Source organism: Gossypium hirsutum, chromosome D05 (assembly GCF_007990345.1).
Source record: "Gossypium hirsutum isolate 1008001.06 chromosome D05, Gossypium_hirsutum_v2.1, whole genome shotgun sequence".
NCBI lineage: Eukaryota > Viridiplantae > Streptophyta > Magnoliopsida > Malvales > Malvaceae > Gossypium > Gossypium hirsutum.
The window spans coordinates 25914472-25939724 of NC_053441.1; the positions used below are offsets into that span (position 1 = coordinate 25914472).

General features: G+C 32.9%; 1 protein-coding gene, 1 long non-coding RNA gene and 1 pseudogene across 8 annotated transcripts; 1 reads left to right on the top strand and 2 right to left on the bottom strand.

Annotated features, from left to right (window-relative positions):
• Nucleotides 1–1011: 1011 nt before the first annotated feature.
• Nucleotides 1012–4072, bottom strand: LOC107905205 (receptor-like protein kinase 7; annotated as a pseudogene).
• A 12014-nt stretch (nucleotides 4073–16086) lies between these two features.
• Nucleotides 16087–17847, top strand: LOC107905204 (ubiquitin-fold modifier-conjugating enzyme 1). Its single transcript, XM_016831796.2, has 3 exons — nucleotides 16087–16587; nucleotides 16662–16723; nucleotides 17491–17847. The coding sequence occupies exons 1-3, from the start codon at nucleotides 16255–16257 to the stop codon at nucleotides 17618–17620; spliced, it is 525 nt and encodes a 174-aa protein (XP_016687285.1). The 5' UTR covers nucleotides 16087–16254; the 3' UTR covers nucleotides 17621–17847.
• A 1740-nt stretch (nucleotides 17848–19587) lies between these two features.
• Nucleotides 19588–22644, bottom strand: LOC107905203 (uncharacterized). Of its 7 annotated transcripts, XR_005914100.1 has the most exons (8): nucleotides 22428–22574; nucleotides 22162–22329; nucleotides 22005–22072; nucleotides 21564–21620; nucleotides 20879–20955; nucleotides 20319–20702; nucleotides 20107–20209; nucleotides 19588–19908 (listed from the first exon to the last, which is right to left on the bottom strand). It is a non-coding gene; the product is annotated as an uncharacterized lncRNA (long non-coding RNA). The 7 variants fall into 7 exon arrangements; XR_005914102.1 differs by having other exon boundaries at nucleotides 19588–20209; nucleotides 22428–22644; XR_005914096.1 differs by having other exon boundaries at nucleotides 19588–20209; nucleotides 21564–21610.
• Nucleotides 22645–25253: the final 2609 nt, after the last annotated feature.

Genomic DNA, 25253 nt, shown 5'->3' on the forward strand with positions numbered 1-25253 from the left:
TAAAATATTTTATAACCAATAAGATTGTGAGATATGTAAAACTAAAGGGAACTAATATTTTTTATCAACCAAAATCAGTAAAATTCATTCTACCACATTAGTTTTTAAGCATGAAATGCTGATTGGTTTAAAAAATTGAAGTACTTTTCCTTTGAGTTAAAATCAATGTTTTCTATGAAAAGATTCAAACAACATGGAAGCCTATTTGATTAAAAAAAAAAGAATAATGGTTATTTGAATAAAGTGTAATAGTGTTAGTCGTTTTCACATATTCATCAGTCAAGTTATTTTTCAATTCAAATTTAACTCGATGGATTTAGTTTGGATTTAATTAGATTGACATAAGTATTATTGTCAATACAAGAAGACGTGGGTTTGAGTGCGCTGAAACGTATCATCTCCTTATTTATGAGTTGGAGAGGGAATATAAATAATTCTCGAAACTTATAAAATAGTAAAGTTCAATCAACAAATTTATAATTTAATATAAAATATATTTTGATTAATGGTGAATTTCGATATTCTATATATAGATATACATTATATAATGTGATTCTATTTGATATACATCAACTATTCAGACTTAGATAATAAAATTATTAATTAGATATTTTATTTCTATTCCTTCAAATACTTAAAATAAAAGAAAATACTCGTTAAATTGTAATTATCTTTTCATAGAGTCTCAAAATGTGGAAATATTTTGGTCCATAAAATTTTTTTTGAGTGATTAGTGTACCACATAATTGATGGCTTTGTTTGTGTCAAGCAACTAGCACTCGAATAATCCTGTCTAAATGGGCTAAAGTCTGGCGCTCTTCTTTTCTTGACCCTAAAGTCCATTAACTTATTCAAAATTCATTCTAGCCTTTACATATTCCTTCTTTATCAATTATTACTCCATATTTTATAATGCAAGAAACCAGTTGGGCCATACTATTTTATTGTAGTACTTATTAAGATTCTAATTCAGTTATCAATGGGAAATGAAATTAGCTTTAAGGACTAAAATGAAATAAATTGATAATATTAGTGATTATATCTTAAATTTTTAAAGTTTAATAACCAAAACATAATTTAAACCTATAAAATTTTCTTGGAGATACTTGGCTCTATTTGTGCTAAATTCAAACATCACTAAAGCATTACAGCTTACAGGCTCTGGCTAATACTTTAATTACTGGACTGTTTGTGCTAAAACCAATGATGTTACCATATTACAAGGTTGTTCGTGATTGTAGACTGAACTTTTCATCACAATCTTTATTTTTCTTTCCTTTTATTCAGTCCTAACCGATAGCAACGGTGACCAGTTGGCGCGGTTCTGCCGCTTCCAACATCTGAACCACGGTTCTCATGGTGGGTCTAAGTGCCGCCAGCGTGTTGGTGCAGAAAATGGCTATTTTCAACACCTTGGTAGCGTATTCTTTCGAAGCATCTGCAATTCTTGGGTCTATTATGCCCAAAACACTGGCTTTGTCCTTCGTTTTACTCAAGACCCAAGTCACAATGTCCTTATCGTCACCATATTCTGGCTCAGTTGGTCTTTTTCCAATCACTAGCTCCATTAATACGACCCCGAAGCTGTACACATCGCTCTTCTCGTTTACTTTGTAGGTGTAGCAATATTCTACAGAATTTACCATTAATTTTATTAACCAACAGAATCTGTCAAAAAATCTCCTAAACAGCAAGAAAGTAAGTTACCAGGAGCTATGTAGCCATGGGTGCCTACAATGACATGGGTCGAGTCTTTACCACCATTGGCCTGAACCATCTTGGCGAGTCCAAAATCAGCAATCCGAGGCTTCAAAAACTCATCCAGCAATATGTTACTTGACTTGATATCCCGATGGATCACTGACCTTTCGCATCCATGATGAAGGTACTCCAGTCCCTTAGCTGCCCCAACTGCAATATGATATCTGGGATCCCAATCAAGCTCCGTTTCCCTACACGTATGCAACCGATCCCACAAGCTCCCATTCGGCAAGTACTCGTACACCAACAAGGTTGAGTCTTGGCTCGTCATGCTGCAGTAAAGCTCTACCACATTGACATGTCTTATTGAGCTCAATGTCCGCACCTCTGTGTCGAATTCCTTTGGTTTACTGTCACGTTTGCTTTGGATTGGTTTACTGTTCTGGCTCCTTCGGCTGGCATGAGAATCTTTAAGCCATATGTGTTTCACAGCGAGGTCTAAACCATTAGAAAGTGTTGCTTTATAAACATTCCCAGACCCTCCTCTTCCAATCAGATTCTGTTGCTGTAAGGAATCCAAAATCTCATTTTCACTGAAAGTTAACCTATGGAAGGACTTGACTTCCCATGATTTTTCCTTCAAACAAGGGCCATGATCCTTTTTTCCTCTTCAAGTATAAGAAGCACACGAGTGAAGCTAGCAAGATGGTTGCACCACCAAGAGCCAAACAAGTTATAAGCGTACGAACGTCTTTAGACATGCCAGCGTCTGGTGGACATTGCCTGAAAGATTTGATAATTGAACTACAGAGGCCAGGGTTTCCTTCGAAATTACGCTCAGATGCTGCAGTGACAAGAGACAGTGGTGTAGGACCACTTAACCGATTATTGGATAGATAAAGAACACTCCAACTGTGAGACGATAAACTCTTTGGAATGTTACCGGAAATTTCATTTTGAGACAAATCCAGAATGTCCAATAATGGCGAAGATCCTAAAGACGAAGGTATAGAACCAGATAACCCGTTTTCTTGCAATTCAAGGCTGCTCAATCCTTTCAGTACCCCAATTCCACGAGGGATTTTCCCTGCAAGATGATTATGAGCCATGTTTATGACAGTGATAGAACGACAAGAACTTAACGACTCCGGTATAGAACCAGATAACCTGTTATATTGCAATTCAAGGCTGCTCAATCCTTTCAGTTCCCCAATTCCACGAGGGATTTTCCCTGCAAGATGATTATGAGCCATGTTTATGACAGTGATAGAACGACAAGAACTTAACGACTCCGGTATAGAACCAGATAACCTGTTATATTGCAATTCAAGGCTGCTCAATCTTTTCAGTTCCCCAATTCCACGAGGGATTTTCCCCGAAAACTGATTGCTGCTTAGCTCAATTATCTCCAAAGATGTAGCTTCTGAAATCTCTTCTGGCAACTCACCTGATAACTTATTCCATGTTGTTGACAGTCTCCTAATTTCTTTTGCATTTTTTATATCAGATGTAATTGGACCTTCAAATTGATTGGAAGTAATGTCAATGGTAACCATTTTAGGTAATCCCCATATTCCGGCCGGAACTATGCCTGTAAACAGGTTCTCAGTGAGTTGTAGGCTTACCATGTTGGTCAAGTACCTCAATAGTGAGATATTTCCTTCGAGTTGGTTCCTTGAGACATCCAAGTATTCAAGTTTTGTCAGATTTCTCAATCCAACCGGAAGTTTTCCTTGTAACCGATTATCGTAAAGCTGAAGCCGCCGGAGTTTGTGAAGCTTTCCAATCTCCACTGGAATTTTTCCAGATAAACCATTGTTTTGAAGCTGTAAATCAGTAAGCACAGTGAGATTTCCAATTGCTCGAGGAATCCTGCCTTTAATTCCGCAATACCCCAAATCAAGAAAATTCAGTTTCTTTAGCTCCAGAATCTGATCTGGAAATGGGCCCTCAAAAACATTGTTTCCAATATCTAAATATTGAAGCTTTACACAATTACTCAATTCTTCACCGGTGAAATTCTCTAATAAATTGTACCGCAAGGAAAGCTTATCCAATGATTGAAGCTGGCATATTAAATTTAAAGGAAGGGCACCCGTGAGATTCTGATTTGAAAGCTCGATTTCCTTAATCAACTCCTCTGCGTTGCAAGTGATTCCTTCGAAGCTGCAAACAGAACCGCGGTAGCCTTCCATGAATCAAGAGAAGTGCTACTTGATTCATTGAAAGCCGATTTCAGGTTCAACAATATTTGAAGTTCATCATCACATTTTACGCAACAAAGTAGTAGTAAGCTGAAACACAACAGCAGACATAAAGAGAGAGAAAATTGCCGGCTAAAACAGGCGCTTGCCATGCCGGCGAACATTTAATTAACAGACAAGAAACAGGATCGAGCTTTCACATTAATTTGCTTACCGAGTAAACATTGTGGAGACTAAGGTTCTTCCAATTATCTCCAAAGTCGTCCCGCTAAGTCAATGATCGACACTAAGAACCAGCGATGCCCCATCAGGTATGTAATAGGATTTTGACAAGTAAAAGGCAAAAAGGAAGAAGAGGTGGAGAGAATTAAAATCCAAGCGTTGAAGCTAAATTGAGTTCCATCGAATTTAAAGCCAGCTTAATTCGTGATATTAATCAGTAAGTAGCTTTTAAATTCGTGTTTAGTATCTATCTCTTAATAGGTATATAAAAAATTAATTACTGAATTTACTCCGATAAATAAAATGAAAAATAATAATAATAAAATTACCATTAGTCTAACATACTTAACTGCAAATTTAATTATTTAAGTTTAAACTTGACCTCGATGGGTTTTTTTTTCATTTTTCTTTTTTTAAGAAAAAATGCAATATGGATTCTGCTGAATTATGTTGAACAGTTACTCAAAATATCTAAATGCAATGCTAAAATTCTTTTATTTAATTGGATTAGCATTATTGTAATGATATTTCTTTATGAATTAAAAATTTTACGAGAAGGATTAAACAAATGAACAAGTGATTAGAAATTGTGGTAGCGGATTTCAATCTAATTATTAAATTTATTATTGTTGAAAAAATTTTACTTAAATTTTAATTTTCATTCAAATTTGATTATGCTTAATACCAAAAATAATAATTCTTCTATTTTATTTTCAGAAATTTAACACCTCAAATTTCAAATTTACTTGCTATTACAATTAAAACTATTTTATTAAACTCATTTTTGTGACAATTTAATATTTTATTAAACTCAAATAGTCATGTAAAAAAATACCATTTTGAAGAAAAATTTGTAGTCTAGTAACAAAAAATTACTCGTTTTTTGTGATATAGTAATGAAGCTAAATTTATCATTAACATATTAAAAATTAAATTTGCATTTTAAAAAAATCAAAAACTGAATTTTATGTGATTGGCGGCTTCTTAATTGCGTCTTAAATCCCATTAATAATATATTATCATCTCGAAAACGAAATTAATAAAATCAAAAACTTGACCTATCTCGTTTGGAAGCTGATTTTCAAATAAAATCTCAATTATTTTATTTAGCGATTTATCTGCTGATATTTTTTTAAAAATTTGAGAATTATGTACTGATATATGTTATTTTTAGGGAGAGAGAAAAAAAACGTCCTACAAGGCACGTTTTCACTAATATGGCAGTGAAAACATGCCTTGTAAGACTCATTTTCACTTTGTTAAAAAAAAATTCCCATATAGACCATATAATCACTGATACTAAAACCTATGACAGAATGAAAATAATTTTAACAAAGTGAAAACGCGTCTTACAGGACGTGTTTTCAATACCACATCGATGAAAACGTTCCTTGTAGAACGTGTTTCTTTTGTCTCTTTTAAAAACAACATATATCGATAGATTAAAAAAATAGCAGCATAAATACTTAAATTTAAAAAATTTTCAGCATATTTTAATAAATCCACCTACAATATCAAATTATATAAACAATAATTGAAGCGCATGTTGTTAACCCATGCACAATCTTTATAATTGAAATGCATGTTAAATTATGCACAATCTTTCCTAGTGCCCCGGAAATCAATTTCATAGCAATTGTTTGGCCCCTTTAACGTCTAATTTTAATTAAAAAAAACTCTATGTTTTGCATTTTTTTAAAAATCAGAATCATTTTATATAAAGGTTAGCATGAATTAAGTTAGATCTCGATATAATATCTGGGATATAATATCATGTCTAACTTAATATTTTCTTAAGCTTTATTTGGTAGGTAAAAAAAAAATCTAAAAGATAGAAGATTGAAGTGTAGAAAAATAGAATGAGAGGACTAGAGGTGTTCATGGGCCGGGTGGTTCGGCCCGGCCCGACAGTCCACCCGAAATATGAGAGGGTTCGGGTAAAAATATAGGCCCGAAATATGGGTTTGGGCAAAAAATGAGGCCCATTTTTTTGGCCCAGGCCCGGCCCGGCCCGAATATAATAAATAATTTTTTTTATTTTTTATTTTAAAATACTTTTAAAATATTTTTTATTTTTTATTTTTTATTTTTAAAATAATTTTTTGGTGTTTATTAAAAAAATAGGTCGGGCCGGGCCAGGTTCTAACTTAGAAATTTTTTCTCGGGCAAGGCTTGGACAAAATTTTAGGCCCATATTTTTGGGCCGGGCCGGGCCTAGGACGCGGGTCAAATTTTTTCCTGGGCCCGGCCCGGCCCATAGACACCTCTAGAGAGGACATATACTCTCTTTTTTTTTTGGTTAGTTTCTAAATTTGGTAACTTGTACCTAAATTCTTTTTTGACTTAATTCATACATAAATTTTAAAACGGTAAACTAAATTGATACTTTTTATTGGTATTTGACTACCACCGGTAATTTTTTACTGAACATCAACTAGAATGTTGACACATGGTATAAAATAATAAAAAATAGAACTCTAATTAGCTCTTTATAAACATCTCACATTGGATGAAGAAAAAAGATTGATGATTGATGAAAATCATCGAATTGATTAAAACTAAAATTCATTAGTTGTCGATGCATTTATTCGACTAAAAGAGGGTTTGTTAGGAATCGTTTTTCTTTATAAAGTTCTAATTAGCTCTTTATAAATATCGTACGCATCGTGTGATTTGTAAGTTAGAGAATAGTAGAGAAGATCCTTCCAGTTAAAAATAAAGATTGAGGTAAGAAAAAAGAAAATAAAATATTTGAAAATCATAATTTTGAACTAACATGAATGCATTTATCATTTTCTTGCATCTTATAATTCTAATTTAAAATAATTTGTTTTTATATATTAGGATGAAAAATAGACATCTCTCTTGTTTTTTCGCTTTCTTTTTCCTACTAAGCACGTTTAAATTTTATATTCTTTCCACTTTTTCTCCTCCTTCCGTCCTTTTATTTTTTCTCTCAACCAAACAGTTATTAGAACTTAATGATTAACACAACAACTAACTAAATTCAAACTAATCATAACCAAAATAAATATGAGAGAGACATTAAATTCCCATTGGTACAACATTCATACAAATTGCAAAAATAAAAAAATAAAAAACTTAAATTTCATCATAAGGGATATTAATTAAAGTGAATGAATACAACCACAACCACATAGAGCACAATTTATTGAATCATTGAACCACCTAATAAATTACAAAATCTTAGTACAAGCATAAAACATTTCAAAAGTAATGAGTTTTAGGGTGTAGTTTAACTTTTACCTTCTAGCGAAAGGAAAATCGAGAGGTTTAGAGGGCATAGGAGCAAGGAATAGAAATCGATACCACCTCTATGACTATAAAATCACAAAACAGTTATTCACTTCATCGTTTCCCACTCTACACTCCTTGCACGAAGCCTTGTATAGGAAAGTTAAAACGGCATAGCCTCAACTATATGTACCAACTATTTAAAAATTTAATAACACTAGGAGATACATTGTATGAACTAAGTTACAAGACTTTTCTAGAATCAGCACACCTCCAATCAAAGCCAATATGCTTTAGCATGACAATTTAGTTGAACATATGTTGGATTTTGTGGGAGATTCCCAAATTGCCTCTTCAATCAGTCTAACTTCACTTGATGCTTGTAACACCCACACATTTGACCTAGTCGTCGGATCCGAATGTGTGATGCCATATTATATCGTCAAAGCAACCCAAGCTAACTTGACAAATATTCACACAGTATAGTTCATGATTATCATTCATATCAATTTAATCATTAATCATATTCATATTCATACATTAATAATGTCAAAGATCCTTAACCAACAAGCCATGGAAATTATACGAAATCTAACTCGGAGTTAGGACTTGAATCCAAACTCAATTGTCAAAATTCAACAATGTGTCTCGAGACAACAAGTCTATGTCTTGAGACAGAATTTTTCCCTGTTTTAGAATTTTTGTTTTGATGATGCTATGTCTCAAGGCATTGGGGTACAAATCTCGAGACTAGGTCCCTCATGTCTCCAGATTGATCTTGAGACACACTTCCCTTGTTTTACTGATTTAGCTCCGATGTTTACTTGTCTTGAGACACGACGATGTATGTCTCGATACATGCTCAACATGTCTCAAGACCTCAACCCAAAAATACATAACTTGGTCATTTTTATTCTTAGTGTCTCGAGACATCAAGATGTCTCGAGACCAAATGGTCATTTTCTTATACTACACAGCAATTCAACATGAATTCCAACTTAAAAAAACTTGCTTAACATAAACCCAAACTACACCCTATCAATACATACTCATTTATCACATCATAACACATGCAAACAAGATAGCATTATACCATTTCATGTATCATTACTAAGCATAAATGGACCAATTATCAAATAAGTAAAATAATGCATATAGACATCAAATCTAGATAACAAAATTCAACCGTAGGACACATCAAACACCAAATAACCAAAATAGCCAAAATAGCATAAAATTATATAACCCAACTTAGGTACATGCCTTAGACCAAATATAGACAACAAAAACATATGTCGTTGAGTTCTAAATGCGTCTTGAGATACTCAATCCAACAGAATTTGTTTAAATTTACATACAAACAACAGAACTGTACGCTGAGTATTATACATTTAATGATACTAATATAAATTAAATTCAATATATAATTCGATTAAACTAATATCAAATATGCAATTATATTATAATAAGTGACACTACTTTAATCCTTCTTTTCATCATAGATTCTACATTAAAAAATTTACCACGAAGGTATATCGTCTTTACATGTTTTCACACCAATTTACTAAAGATTTATGTCACCCCCAGGATATTATGTCTATTTTTTTTCCTTTTCTTTCACGTGTATGTAATGTACATTGACATATCATTTATTAATATAAATCTTAATTTCTCAATCTTTATGATTCATCATTCAATATTTATTCCAGCCATATCATATTCGATTCTAACATGTCATTTCACTATCGCTTTTTATAACTTACTCATTTTTGCCCCCATTATCCTATCGCTTTTTATAACTTACTCATTTTTGCCCCCATTATTCGACAATAAACATTAGAATACATATTCAAATCTATATAACGAGTAAGTTCACGATCTTTGGGAATTGAGACTATTTTATTCTACCATCACAGATTGCCCAGTAATGATGGCTTTTAGTATTTGTTTGAACTATTGTATTCTGTCATCTCGGATTACTTGGCAACAATAACTTTTAGTATTTGCCCATGTCCCTAGAAGAATTGGAACTGGTAAATCACCATATTGGTGACAACTACTACTGAACTACGTCTAACATCATTTAATAGGACAATATCATTATTAAATATCATTTTAGCATATATCAATGTTCAGCATCATAGAATCACCAGTATATCATAAATCATAACTCAATTATATAAACACATTATCAAGGCATTATATTTTTTATCACCAACACTTATAAGTTCAAATCATACTTATGTATAATATACATTATCAACTATCATCATAGTATCAACATTTATATGAAAATTCATATAAGTACAATACTATATCATTCTTTGCAAGATTACAAGTATGGATACGGAACAAAACAAGAAATTGAAAGTGAATTATATTAGCACAAATCATGATATTTATTCGATGCTCGCCTTTTCCTTCCCTTTTACCTTTGGCGTTTCGGTGTTGTCTTTAACTACATTCGATAATACAAAAACATTGTTAATTATACCATTCAAACACAAGGCTACTAAAATCAAACATGAGTACATTTAATTCAATTTAGTCTATTAAGACACTAATGTCTAAAAACTTTGTATCTCCCGATCCTTTCTATCAAATAAAATCCAATTTTGTAAATACTAACTAGGGACCCCAAGTTTTCAACTAATAGCATATATCTTTAATAGCTTTAATTCTATTCAATTTGGTCCCTAACAACATACCCAATAACTTTCACTTAGTTTAGCAACATTTCAAGTTACCCATCTAATTATCAACATATCTACTACAACAACAAACTTATTCCACTATATGCTTCTTAATTTCAAGCATATTATCTTAAGGATCCTTTAATGGTAACTAACACAAATATTAGCAATTAACTAATTCAACACTTGGGCTTGATTTATCAATTATCTTTACTTAATAATTCTGTTAGAATTAAGTGACCCAAATCCTTATTTAAATAAATTACTGCGGTAAAATAAAATAAAAGTAAAATCCCTATAGAATTATACTTCTTTTATTTTATTTTAGAATAAGGTTTTTTTAAACCTTATTAAACTCTATCTATTTGATATTATTAGAATAAGGAGTTTCACTCCTATTAGAATAAGGTTTACAAGCCTATAAATAGGCATCGTCTACTCCTCTTGTAATTAATTCGAATTTGACATAGTGAATTTTCTTCTCATTTGCCCGTGGTTTTTTTCCCAAAAGGGTTTCCACGTAAAATCTGTGTGTTCTTTATTTTTCTATTTTTTTGCGATATATTGTCATTACCGATATTCTATTTTCACAAATTAGTATCCGAGCTTCCGGGTTATTCATCTCAATCACGATAATGACGTCTTTGAAGTATGAAATTCTGCTGTTGGATCGCAACACCAGATTTGCGTTGTGGTAGATAAAGATGCTGGCAATTCTTGCACAGATAGACTTAGAAGAAGCCCTGTTAGGGGTAGATAAGATGCCTTCAACATTGACGGACGAAGAGAAGAAGCGCAAGGATCGAAAGGCGTTAACACAGTTACATCTGTATTTGTCTAACGAAATTTTATAGGACGTGATAAAGGAGAAGACCGCCGTTGGATTATAGAAGAGGTTGGAACAAATATGCATGTCGAAAACTCTAACTAGCAAGCTGCATATGAAGCAGCGTCTTTATACTCATCGTTTGGAGGAAGGTGCATCTGTGCACGAACACTTAACAGTGTTTAAAGAAATTCTCTCAAACTTGGAGGCCATGGAGGTTCAGTATGATAATGAGGATCTAGGGTTGATTCTACTTTGTTCGTTGCCCCCTTCTTATTCAACCTTTAGAGATACGATTTTATATAGCCGTGAGTCTCTCACAGTTGATGAGGTTTATGATTCTTTAACCTCGTATGATAAGATGAAGCATCTTATGGTTAAAGCCGACTATCAGAGAGAGGGTCTTATTGTTCGTGGGAAACAAGATTAGAATGTTGATGATGATCATGGAAGGACACATGAACGGAATCCTCGCAGTAAATCTAAGGGTAGATCGAAGTTTTCAAACATAAGTAAAACTTGTAACTTCTGCAAGAAGAAAGGGCACATTAAATCTGAGTGCTATAAGCTATAGAATAAGATCAAAAGGGAGGCCGCGAATCAAAATAGAAAACAACTAGAAAATTCTAGTAAAGCTAATGTTGTAGAAGACTACAGCGATGGTGAACTTCTAGTCGCTTTTGTCAACAATTCTAAAGCGAGCGAGGAGTGGATCTTTGATTCTAGCTGCACCTTCCACATAAGTCCCAATCGAGATTGGTTTGCAACTTACGAAACAGTGTCTGAAGGTATTGTTTTGATGGGAAATAATGCTTCATGTAGAATTGAAGGTGTTGGAACAATTAAAGTTAAAATGTTTGATGGAGTCGTCAGAATACTTAGTGACATACGATATGTTCCAGAATTAAAAAGAAATTTAATTTTGTTGAGTACTCTTGATTCAAAAAGGTACAAATACATAGCTAAAAGTGGGGTTTTGAAGATTTCCAAAGGTTCCCTTATTGTGATGAAAGGGTAGAGAAAGACTACCAAGTTATATGTTTTGCAGGGTTCTACTATTACAAGTGATGCAGCTGTCTCATCCTCTTCCTTGTCATATGATGATATTACTAAACTTTGGCATATGTGCCTAGGGCATATGAGTGAGAATGGCATGGCAGAATTGAGCAAAAGAGGACTTCTTGATGGGCAAAGAATTTGCAAACTGAAGTTCTGTGAGCACTGCATTTTTGGAAAGCAAAAGAGAGTTCGATTCACCAGAGGAATCCATAACACGAAGGGAACATTGGAGTATATTCATTCTGATCTATGGGGGCCATTCAGAGTGCCTTCGAGAGGTGGAGCTAATTATATGCTAACTTTTATTGATGATTTTTCCAGAAAAGTGTGGGCGTTCTTCCTGAAGCAGAAAAGTATTGTGTTTTCCATATTTAAGTCTTGGAAAACAATAATTGAAAAACAGACGGGAAAATAAATAACATTCCTCCGTACAGACAATGTCTTAGAGTTCTATTCTGATGAGTTTAATAAATTGTGCAAGTCAGAAGGGATCGTGAGACACTTGACAGTTCGTCATACTCCACAGCAAAACGGTGTTGCAGAACAAATGAACAGAATGATTATGGAGAAGGTTCGATGTATGTTGTCAAATGCCAACTTACCAAAGTCATTTTGGGCCGAAACAGCCTCTACTGCATATTTTTTGATCAACCGATCTCCATCCGTTGCCATTGAGAAAAAGACTCCACAAGAGGTATGGTCTGGTAATCCTGCTGACTATTCTGATTTAAAGATTTTTGGTTGTCCTGCGTATGCTCATGTTGATAATGGAAAATTAGAACCGAGATCTATTAAATGTGTTTTTCTTGGTTATAAAGTTGGTGTAAAAGGGTATAAGTTATGGTGTCTTGAAAAAAGAAAAGTTGTGATTAGCAGAGATGTTGTTTTTGATGAAACTACTATGCTACCTAACTTATCTCTTAAAGACTCTTCTAATAAAGAAAATCAAAAGCAGGTGGAGCATAAGATTAATCTATAATCTACAACAGAGTCGACTACTAAAGCCAGTACAAAAATTCAAAATAGAGTTGCTTCTTCACCACAATACTCTATTGCCAAAAATAGAACTAGAAGAGAAATTAAACCTAAAAAAAGTATGCCGAGGTTGATCTAGTTGCTTATGCTTTAAATGTGGCTGAAGATATAGATGCAAACCAAGAGCCATCTAATTATTCTGAGGCGGTTAGTTGTGAAGACTCAGAAAAGTGGATGTTTGTTATGCAAGAGGAGATGGAATCACTACACAAAAATAAAACATGGAATCTTATGAAACTTCCTAAAGGTAAAAAGGTTGTTCGTTGTAAATGGGTGTTTAAGAAGAAAGAAGAGACTCCAAGAGTTGAAGAACCCAGATATAAAGCAAGGTTTGTTGCAAAGGGTTACAGTCAAATTCCAAGAGTGGACTTCACAAATGTGTTCTCTCTAGTTGTGAAGCATAGTTCAATTCGAGCTTTGCTTGGTATTGTGGCCATGCATGATTTGGAGCTTGAGCAGTTAGATGTAAAAACTGTATTTTTGCATGGAGAACTTGAGGAGAATATTTACATGCAACAACCAGAGGTTTTACAGTCTCAAAAAAAGAGGACTACGTTTGCTTGCTGAAAAAGTCCCTTTTACTGTTTGAAACAGTCACCAAGACAATGGTATAAGAGGTTTGATTCCTTTATGACTTCTCATGATTTTAAAAGAAGTAGCTTTGACAGTTGTGTTTACTTGAATAAAAATAGTGATGGTTCTTTTGTGTATCTACTCCTTTATGTTGATGACATGTTGATAGCAGCAAAAGATAAAGGAGAGATAAGAAAGGTAAAAGCCCAACTAAATGAAGAATTTGATATGAAAGGCTTGGGACCAGCAAAGAAGATACTTGGTATGGAGATTCTCAGAGATAAAAAATCAAGTAAATTGTACCTAAGTCAGAAGGGTTACATTGAGAAAGTTCTTTGCAGATTCAATATGCAGAATGCTAAGCCTGTTAGTACTCCTTTAGTAGCCCATTTCAGACTTTCATCAGCTTTGTCTCCACAATCAGATGATGAGATTGAGTACATGCCACATGTTCCATACTCTAGTGCAGTAGGATCTCTCATGTATGCCATGATTTGTTCACGTCCATATTTATTATCTGCAGTTAGTGCAGTTAGCAGATACATGGTGAATCCCAGTAAAGAACATTGGAAAGCAGTTCAGTGGGTTTTAAGATACTTACGAGGTACTACCAATGTTTGCTTACAGTTTGGAAGAACTAGAGATGGAGTCATTGGGTATGTTGATGCTGATTTTGCTGGAGACCTCGATAGAAGAAGATCTCTCACAGGTTATGTCTTTACAATCGGAGGTTGTGCAATCAATTGGAAACCACTTTGCAAACTACAGTCGCTTTGTCTACCACTGAAGCTGAGTACATGGCGATTACTGAGGCTTGTAAAAAAGCTATTTGGTTGAAGGGACTCTTTAGTGAACTCAATGAAGACCTTCAAATCAATACAGTATTTTGTGACAGTCAGAGTGCCATCTTCCTTACAAAAGATCAAATGTTTCATGATAGAACAAAACACATTGATGTTCGGTATCATTTTGTTCGTGATATTATTGCTCGTGGTGATATTGTTGTGAGCAAAATTAGTACTTATGAAAATCCTGCAGATATGATGACTAAGTCACTTCCTATAACCAAGTTTGAGCACTACTTAGACTTGGTTGGTGTTCATTGTTGAAGATAAACCCTTAAGGGGTTTTATGGAAGAGGTGGAGAAACTTGTTCGTTGAGAGTTTGCGATGAAAAACTTGTTCATTAAGAATTTGTGTCAAGGTGGAGATTGTTAGAATTAAGTGACCCAAATCCTTATTTAAATAAAATACTGTGGTAAAATAAAATAAAAGTAAAATCCCTATAGAATTATACTTCTTTTATTTTATTTTAGAATAAGGTTTTTTAAACCTTATTAAACTCCATCTATTTGATATTATTAGAATAAGGTTTACAAGCCTATAAATAGGCATAGTCTACTCCTCTTGTAATTAATTCGAATTCGACATAGTGAATTTTCTTCTCCTCTGCCCGTGATTTTTTTTCCGAAAGGGTTTCCACACGTAAAATCTGTGTGTTCTTTATTTTTCTATTTCTATTTTTTCTTTGCGATATATTATCATTACCGACATTCTATTTTCACAAATTCAACTAAAATTTGAAAGAAAACTTATCAATTAGCTAGAATTGGTCACGGCTACGGAAAAATGGTAAAACTCTCTTCTTTTTCTTTCTTTGTTTCTAACGTGAAGGACGAGATGAGCTCTCACCCACTAGCCTATATTACATACTTATTTAATTTTCTAATAAAATTTATATAATTATCAATGGTCAATAAATAGCTCATGAAATAATTAGTGGGATTTAAGAGACATGATCATTTCAATGCACTATCCATATTTTAACAATGGTTTAATTACACATTTAATCCTTGATTAATTACCATTTAAGTCTCTCAATTACTATTTACTTGTTTCTTAATTCCTACAATTTAGTCCCTATACCATCTTATAGCAACTTAATCACTTTAATTTCTAGCTAATTCCATTCCTTAAACTTGAATTTAACTCATAACCTTCTCAGATTAACTTTTCAAACAACTCGACTTAATAAATTAAATATCGGAATTGACTTTTCTAGTGCCAACAGAAATTGGGTTGTTACAATGCCCATTAAAATCCGACGGAATATTAGTACTTATCTGAATGTTGCAACAGGGACCTTTGCTAAATTGTGCTTAAAACTTCCTATTACAAGACATCTGTCGGCTGAAAGCATCATTCAATCAGGACAAATAGAAATGATTGAAATAAGCATCTCTCTCAATTTAGTTTGTGTGAGGAAAAAAATCTATTAATTAAGAAAGAATTCCCTCAGTTCAAAATTAAATTAAATTATTACAATTTAATTTTTAAATATTTCACTATAAACTCAATAATTACAAAATCTAAATATAATAATCATATAATAATTATCCTGATTTCAAAGATGTATAGAAAACTTGGCACCACCCTAAACTTATAATATAGAAATTAAAAATCTTTAATCGGATTAATATTGAATTATGGGGACAGCATTTAAATCATGTTACTGTATCTATTTCCCACAATAAAGGTCGAATTTCCATCTATACCCTCATTGATCTGATATAATAACATTTATTTTCCCGGAAAAATAACTGGACCTTCAACAAGCAGCGATACTTCAGAATTCGGATTCCCGGAATAAATTATCTAGGGTTTGCAAAAGAGGTGAAACCCGCAAATGGAAGGCTGGGACCCGAATACGAAGTCGACGCTAACACAGATCCCGCTACTGACGACGAAGGCGGGTCCCAGAGACGGAGCGGCATGGACTCAGCGGCTGAAGGAGGAGTATAAGGCTTTGATCGCCTACACGCAGATGAATAAGTCCAACGACAACGATTGGTTCCGGATATCCGCCGCCAATCCGGAAGGGACGCGTTGGACCGGCAAGTGTTGGTACGTCCATAACCTTCTCAAGTACGAATTCGATCTCCAGTTTGATATCCCCGTTACTTATCCGGCCACTGCTCCCGAGCTCGAGTTGCCCGAACTTGATGGCAAGACTCAGAAGGTGAAATTCGATTCTTCTTTTCTCTCCTGCTAATTGCTTGATTTGCTGATCTGATTTTTTTTCCTTTTTGGTAGATGTACAGAGGAGGGAAGATTTGTCTGACCGTGCATTTCAAGCCACTTTGGGCAAAAAATTGGTATGCTGAATTTAAGGTTTCCTTTTTGTTTTCCTGAGTTGGTAATTATAATTCATTGGATTTCATGCTATCATGAATTTTTTTCATTATCAAAGGATACTAGGGAAATAGAAAGTATACTTTCTTCTCTTTAGATTTCATTTGATGTGCGCTTAATGTGTACAATTACTAATCTAGATGTTCGGTTCTATGTTGCCTGGACTTGGGTCGGAACATGGGATTATTTTATTTTATTTAAGTTCATTTATTTGAAGGATACTTGGATGACCATATGTTTGTTGTACCTATATTCAAGAATGTGTCGGACACTGGTAATGGAAATGAAACCTTTGATCAAGTAGAGGAAGTTTACATGACATTGTCTGTGTTCTTCGTCAGAACATTTTCATTTTACTTACATGGATAGATGATTTGTCCTTTGATAAACTTGATTTTTTCAATATGTGTCCTATGCAGGCAAATGATCTAAATGTTAGTTCTTATCGATGCAGTCTAATATGTATGTAGCACCAAAACTATGTTGATTTTGATTTAAAAGAACAATAGAATCTGAAGTTATATATGAAGTTTAAGGAAGATATAGGGACAATTTTGAGCTAACCATCGGGCAGAAGGGACTGGGATTGCTTTATCCACCTCCGTTCCCACTCTTGCATGAATTTTGCTAACATCCGTCTCTCTCTATATCAGTTATTCAATAATTCTATCCTTCAGATCTAGCGCACACTCTTTTCTGGAACTGTTACTCAATGGTTGTGTTTGTGCAGTCCTAGGTTTGGAATAGCACATGCACTGTGTTTGGGACTTGCCCCATGGCTTGCTGCAGAGATTCCGATTCTCGTCGATTCCGGGATGATCAAGCATAAGGATGATGCAGCCACATCGAATGAGTCTTAGCATGTCGATTCTGGGATGATCAAGTATAAGGATTATGCAGCCTCATCGAACAAGTCTTAGCATTTTGGATGTTAAAGGGGAAGGTTGAGTTTTTCATAAATAAGCGCACAGGCAATAATTATACAATTTCATTGACAAATTATTCTGTCTTGTGATGAATTGATAATGTCGAAACCTCTTGATTTCTTACTTTTGAAATGCAAATAGGATCTAATACTGTTATTGAATACTTATTGTCAAAGATTGAACTGAATGTGCCTATCAAAGATTAGCTCTCTTCCTAAGTGGTGGGTGGCTTCTCCACTCCTTGAAATTTGAATCAAATTTCGCATTGTTTTTCCTATAATTGTTGTCAAGGCGTGCCCCTAGGTTTTGCGTAAAATCCAAGATCGGCCAAGTTAAATGATGATAATTTTTTTTAACAATCTAATTTCTGATTATATTTGCACTTTTTGTTTAATACTTAAAATTATGTATGGCCTCTTCATGTTCTCTTTCGAATTAAAATTTAATTGACAAATGATGATAAATTTTGAACGTGAATACAGTAATCAGTTTTGTTCCCACGCAAATAATCATTGACGGCTTTGGTTTATTCCCAAGTCCAAATCACCACTTAAACGTCACATTATCTCTTTTTCTTCTTTTAAAACTTGGATATCCCTTCGGGATGTGCGGGCAGGGCTGCCATGACGCCAGTTTCTACTGGAATAAGCTAACGTTGATTTTGAATTGAAAATAAAAATATTTTTTAACATTTTATTGTTCGGTAAAACTAAGGTCACGTTTGATTCGCTGTAATGGAATAGAGGTGTAATGGAATAGAGGCGTAATAGGTAATTCTTTTGTTTGGTTGAATGGAATGGAATAGAGGCGTAATGGTATTCTTGTGTTTGGTTGAATGGAATAGAGGTGTAATAGCATAAGGAAAAAATTAAAATGACTAGAATACCCCTAGCAAAATTTTTTTTAGGTAGATGATTATTGTTATTGTTATTAAATTTTAATAAGATTATTAATATAAATAATAAATAATTTAATCATATTTCAACATAATTATTATTAAATATAATTTAATAAAAATATATAATTTAATAGAATTCTTAGTATTAAATATTCTTATATGAATTTACTAAAATCATAATATATAATACTATAAAATATAATTTAAAATAATTATTATTAAATATAATTTAATAAAAATATATAATTTAATAAAATTCAATATAATTATTCTTATATGAATTTACTAAAATCATATTATATAATACTATAAAAATAATATGTAATCTACTTTATTATTTTTAAACTGCAATACATATTTAATGTGCTAAAATATCATTAGTGAAACAAATAATTTAATTATTCTACAATAAAAAACTATTAGCCAAAACCTTACGTAGAAATAGACTATCCTTGTGAGGTGAACAAATTTTGAAAATAGTCTACAGCAAATTACATAAATTCTTCGTCTTCAAAATCTTTGATCATGTTATTATGTTGATGCTTTGTAGGTATATGTATAATTGAGATAAAATTAAAATTTCATCTATATATTGAATTAAAATTAAAATTGTATTTATATAATTGCACCAAAATAAAATTTTTAAATCACATTCCACATCAAATTAAAATTTAAATGTAATTTTAAGATTTATTTGACATTTTATTGTTTCCATATTTATTATTAATATTCATCACATTTAACCGACACGGATCGTGTTCTAGCTTATATATCCATACAAGCCAGAAAATAACATTACCAGGTAATAAACATTTCAAAATATATCCAATAAGTAAGTTGAATATAACATTAGAGCAGTACAAGCTTTGTCCTACGTTCTATATATGGGTCCTAGCCATAGAAACCAAAAACCGCAATGAAGGAGATAATGTTGAATTCCCTACTTCTCAATTATTTGCATATTCAATTAAAAAAAAGCATGGAATTATAAAGATATCATGCATTTTGGTCAACAAAGAAAATGTTCTGTTTACTTTGGCGACCATGTAAAATTTGCCAGGGTCCAAAAAAGTTGGATGAATCCAACAGAACAAGAAATTATTGTTGGATGAATAGGTTAATACAAGGATTATTGTAAGATAAAGCCATGAACCATAATCCACGTAACTAGGGTGTCACTGGAAACTCCCCAACTTTAAGTATCAAAAATATAATAAAATAGATTTTCCAACTTTTTTAAATCTAGCACTGCCGCGCCATTCCGCATCGCTTCAAGCAAAATAATCCCCAACCATTCTTCCATCTTGTCAAACAAATAGGTTACCTGCAGTAGGAAAGATGCTCCATACCAAACCGAGTTTCTAATGAAAGTAAAAGAACGCAGCAACTCTATCTTTGTTGATAAGAATTTACAGTCTATCACGAGTCTTTGTCATTACCAATAACTGAGTCAGATACATGATTTTGCTAAACTCAACGTACAGTAACACGGAAGCTTCATCTTCAAGAAGCTTCCACCTACCTAAGGAGGAAAGAGAGTTGACAGATCAATTTACAGTCTCATTGCTTGTTTGACATGTTGCCCATGCAAATCAATTGTTATCACATTTTCAAAGCCTTTGTTCCTGGAAAGAGAGTTGACAGATCAGTTCACTAGACCACAAGAGAAGGTAGAGGCAGGCAGAGAGAGAATACTTCTTGTTTACAGATTCAGTTAGTTATACAAGGACTAACCTAGCTTTAAATATATTCTGGCTTGCCTTTTCATCTGCTTCCCGTGCCAATTTAGTCTGTATCTTTCCCTACTCAGATGGAAGGTATTATCAAGTCAGAATTTTATTCTAAAGCCAACCCTTGGCACGAGTTTTGACATAAGACATCATATTGATGTCAAGCTGAGAAAAAGACAAGTAAAAAATTATGGGATATTATCCCCAGTTCTCATGTTGCTTCATTTTTGTTGCCAGTATTTCCTTTTCAAAATTTGCCAATGACATGGCATCACATCTCGAACTTATATGCAACACATGATTCATAACATCCCCCAAGTAGAAAATACACATGATCAGAAAGATAAGCCGCGTACTCTAACTCTCCCTTTGAATATGCAGTAGCAGCCTGTAGAAGAATATTCATTCTACCATTAAATAGTCAACTGTACTCATATCAATTACAAAAAATTCATATGGAGCAATGCAACTTGTATTCATGATGTTCATATATGTATATATGTATGCATGTATGTATTTGGTTTATAGAAATAACAAATATACATATTGCTATAAACGCCATACCTTCTGAAAATAAGATCTCATAGAATCTCAATGTTCTTTGGCACTCTCTCTAAATTTGTGATATTCATCTCCCTTAGCTACAAATTACGGAAATTCTGAATTGTAAAGAATAATATGATGAAAAACAGTGCAGAAACGTATATACAAGTTGTACAAAAGAGTTTATGATGAATATTTTGAGAAATGGTTATAAATGCTACGTGAAGAAGGAAATAAACACAATACAAACCCTTAAAGAAAACTACATCCAATCAAGAATCACCTTAAAATTCTTCCGTTCCTTTTTCTTCTTATTATTTCAGTAGACTTTTTTAAGTTCTAAAAAGGAACCAAAGAGTGACCTAACCACTTTTACGATTATTCTTATGTCTTGATTTCTCATAATAAGTAGAGGGGCAGTTATTCAAGTAGCTCTGAGTACTTATATATTCAAATTATGGCGGGAGTAGGACAAACAGAAGAAAAGTAATGCATATGTATCTAGCATACATGTGACTAACAATGAAAAGATAATTAATAGCAATTTGTCAGTTTACCCTTTCAATAGAGGTGATCAAGTGCAATTTAGCAAATAAAACTGTTTATAGTGATATTCATAACCCCATTTCAAAACCAGAGGTCACAATACAAACAAACTCACACATACAATAACATGCAAAGCCCGAGAAAATTAACAAGAGAATACCATAGATATCCTGCTAAGGTTCTGCATCAGTATAGCTGCAGCTAAACCTGCATCCGGCTAAGACAAGTCAACAGTTTCAGAAAAACATTTACCTCTAGGCTTGGGTTCAACCATAAATTTAATTTTTAAAAAGAATTTGTAACAATATGAATCTAGTAGATAGCCATTTAAAATGTTTCAGCTATATCAATTTCAAAAATACAAAATTAAAAGATTTCCCAAACAAAAGGGGGAAATAGAATGAAGAAAAAAACCATGCCTTTTTAACTGCAGAGAGTGTAAAGCAGGTATAAAGAATAGAAATTTCTTGTTGTATACTAAAAATCTAAACCACCCATCAAAGAAGATGACAATATCTAACGATTCGATGGGAATCTGAGACATGGGATGAAAGACAAGCGACGCAAAAGGATGGAGCAAAGAAAGGGGTAGCAAGGTTACCTTGCGGTGAGACCATCTGTTGAGACCATTTTCACGGCAGATTTTCTTGAGAACAGAGGTGCAAACGCCTGAGGGATGAAGATTGAATATAGAAATCATAAAATAAAAAACACCAAAGTAACAGAATTGTCCAATAAAATGCTTAAAAATAAAATACCAAGAGTGGAAGCAGCGTCGACAAGGGGAAGAGAGAAGAAGTCGGCAATGTCATCAAAAGAGAGATTAAGCAGCGGCTGCGGAGTTGGAGTTATGGTGATGTTTTAAGCTCATTTTTCCTTTCTATTTCCACTGCTCTCGCCCTCCCTTTGGCTTTCAATGTTGTCATCTTCTTTGACAAAATAGAGAAAAGAAAAAAATGTGAGAAGAAAAGAAACGTACGAGAATAAAAGAAGCAGAAATCGATGGAAGGGAAAAAAAAATTACCTTGCGAAACGTCAGAGTGGATGAGGGCAGAAAATGGAAAAGATGGTAACGAATTGGGAGGGAATCCCTAATCCGTGCTTAAAGATCAGAATGGCTATTACAGCCAACGTCCGTAATAGATGCGGAACGAAATCAATGTGTAATAGCATTACACCCAACCAAACATCCGTTTGGTAGTGGGCCCAGGGAATTGGGGGAATGCATACTGATTCCTCCAACCAAACATAGTGTAAGGTTCTTATATTAGGACTCGATTTGTATTTTGTCTCTTCTATTCAAAAAAATTAGCAAATTAATCCTTATAAATTAGGTTAAAGAGCAAACTAGACCTATTAAAAATTTGCAAATAATTTTTTTTTTACTATTAAAAATTGATTCTTGTAAATAGAATAGGGTACATGTGGCACGTAGAGGTGTCCATGGGTCAGGTTGGGTCTAACCAAAATTGTAGGTCCATTTGCTAGACTCGGTTCGAAAAATAGGCCTAAAATTTTCTCCGAGCTCAAATGGATAAAATGCTAAAACTCAGGCTTGGCCTGGCCCGTATTAGTTTTTTATATAATTTTTAAAATATATATAATACATCAAAAATACTAAAAACATTAAAATAAATATTTTCCAACAAATTAAAAATGAGCCTAAAATTTTGCCCAAGCCCAGCCCGGATAAAATGCTAGAACCCAAGCTTGGCCCAACGCGCATTAATTTTTTATATATTTTTTATATATATAATATATCAAAAATACTAAAAACATTAAAACAAATGTTTTCCAACAAATTGAAAATAAATTAAAAAATATGTATACTTAAATAACACTAAGATAGGTGCAACTTAACAAGCAAATGCCTCTAAAATAGTAACAAAATTAACAATAAAACAAAAGCTATATAATATCCAAACAATAACAACAAAATAGTAGCAACATAATAATGAAATGGTAACAAAATAGTGAAAAAAGAAAAAAGAAAAAAACAAGAAAACAGTAAAAAAAATATTTTTTTGCATATTCAGGTCGAGCTCAGGCCAAAAAAGCCTTACTTGAGGCCCGGCCCATTTTCTAAACATGCATTATTTTTTGCCCAAGCCTATTTTTCAAACCTATATTTTTACTCAAACCCTCCCACTTGTTTGGGTTGGCTTTCGGATCGAGTCGAGTGGCCCAGCTCATGGACAGGTCTAGTGACACACCATGTGTATCTGTCTAATTATTCTGTTAGCCACTTCAGTTTTTAATAGTAAAAATGGATGAAATTATTAATAGAAAAGACTAATTTGCTCTTTGATTTAACGTGCAATAACTAATTTGCCCATTTTTTAAATAAAAAGATTAATATGCAATTTGACTCTTAATCAAGGGCCTCCATGGTACTTTTACCTTTATTATTTTTAGGGTAAACTACCTATTTAGTGACTCGAGTCCCTATTTTGGTCTCCCATTTCAAAAATTTGTTATTTTAGTCACTCCAGTTAGATAAGTTGTCAATTTTAATCACTCCCGTTAGATAAGTTGTCAATTTTAGTCACTCTACCGTTAAAGGCTTTTGGTCACCAGACAAAATGTTGACATGGTTGTCTTTTGATTGATATAATAACAAACTTAGCCGTTAACACTTTGCATATTTTTTGTCAATTTGGTCCTAATTCTAAAAAAATTAACAAAATTTAACCCTCAATGATTGCACAATTTATCAATTTAGTTCAAATTCTAAAAATTCAAAAAAAAATATAATTTTAAAAACTTGAAAACATATATGATTTATTATAAAAAGATACAAAAATATAAGATATTAATATATATAATTGTTGTTATTCAATTAAATATATTTCAAGTTAAGAGTTTTATATATATTTTTATAATAAATATTTTTTTTTGAATTTTTGGAATTTGGACTAAATTCTCGAAATGTGTAAATATTAAGGGTTAAATTTGTTGATTTTTTAGAATTAGGACCAAATTGATAGAATATACAAAATTTTAAGGGCTAAATTTATTATATCAATAAAAAAATATCACATCAGCACTTCATCTAGTGATCAAAAGCATATAACGGTAGAATGATGAAAATTAATAATATATCTAACGAGAGTAGTTAAACTTGACAATTTATCTAACTGAATGACTAAAATAATAAATTTTTGAAATAAATTATGAGAGGAGAAATGGTGGTAAACTCGAGTGATGAGTTTACCCTTATTTTTAGAAGTAAAACACTAGCGGACGAATCCGGTCGAATTTAAGAGTTGTTAGAAAGGACTGACATCGCTTAAACTGAGTTGAAAAGAATTGAAAATTTGGAGTACAGCCTAATCTAACTAACACATGCACATTTCCTGGATAGAATGAATTTAGTAGTGAATGTGTTTAAACCGTAGAATCCAAATACAATGAGGTCATCTTGTATTTAATCCTTCCATTTTAAAAGCAACAGGGAATAAAGGTGTATTTGCTGGAGCCATTACCGCCGGGAATATGGTTCGAAGCCCTCCGCCTTCCCATTATTTTAATATTATCTTTTAATTATTATAACCATAAAGCCAGTTATTCAAAGGCAAAGACTAAAGACGTCACTATTTTATTAAAATAATTATACCTTGTTAGTTATAGAGTTGGTCAAACACAAAACCAAACAAAGCATTCGTTACATAACACAAATATAATAGTGAATTTATTTTTTTTAAATCACTATTAATCAAATAAAAAATTTATTCCATTTCTACGTTTTTTTTAAAATTAAATATGTATCATCTTATTTAAGAATAAAAATCTCTCATCTTTTTGTTGTGCATCTATAAGTGCCATTCGAGTCTAATACTGATACGTGAAT

Coding starts and splice junctions, on each gene's coding strand:
- LOC107905204 (XM_016831796.2), top strand. CDS start 16,255: ATGGAAGGCTGGGACCCGAATACGAAGTCGACGCTAACACAGATCCCG. Junction 16,588..16,661: donor TTGATGGCAAGACTCAGAAG/GTGAAATTCGAT, acceptor CCTTTTTGGTAG/ATGTACAGAGGAGGGAAGAT. Junction 16,724..17,490: donor CCACTTTGGGCAAAAAATTG/GTATGCTGAATT, acceptor GTGTTTGTGCAG/TCCTAGGTTTGGAATAGCAC.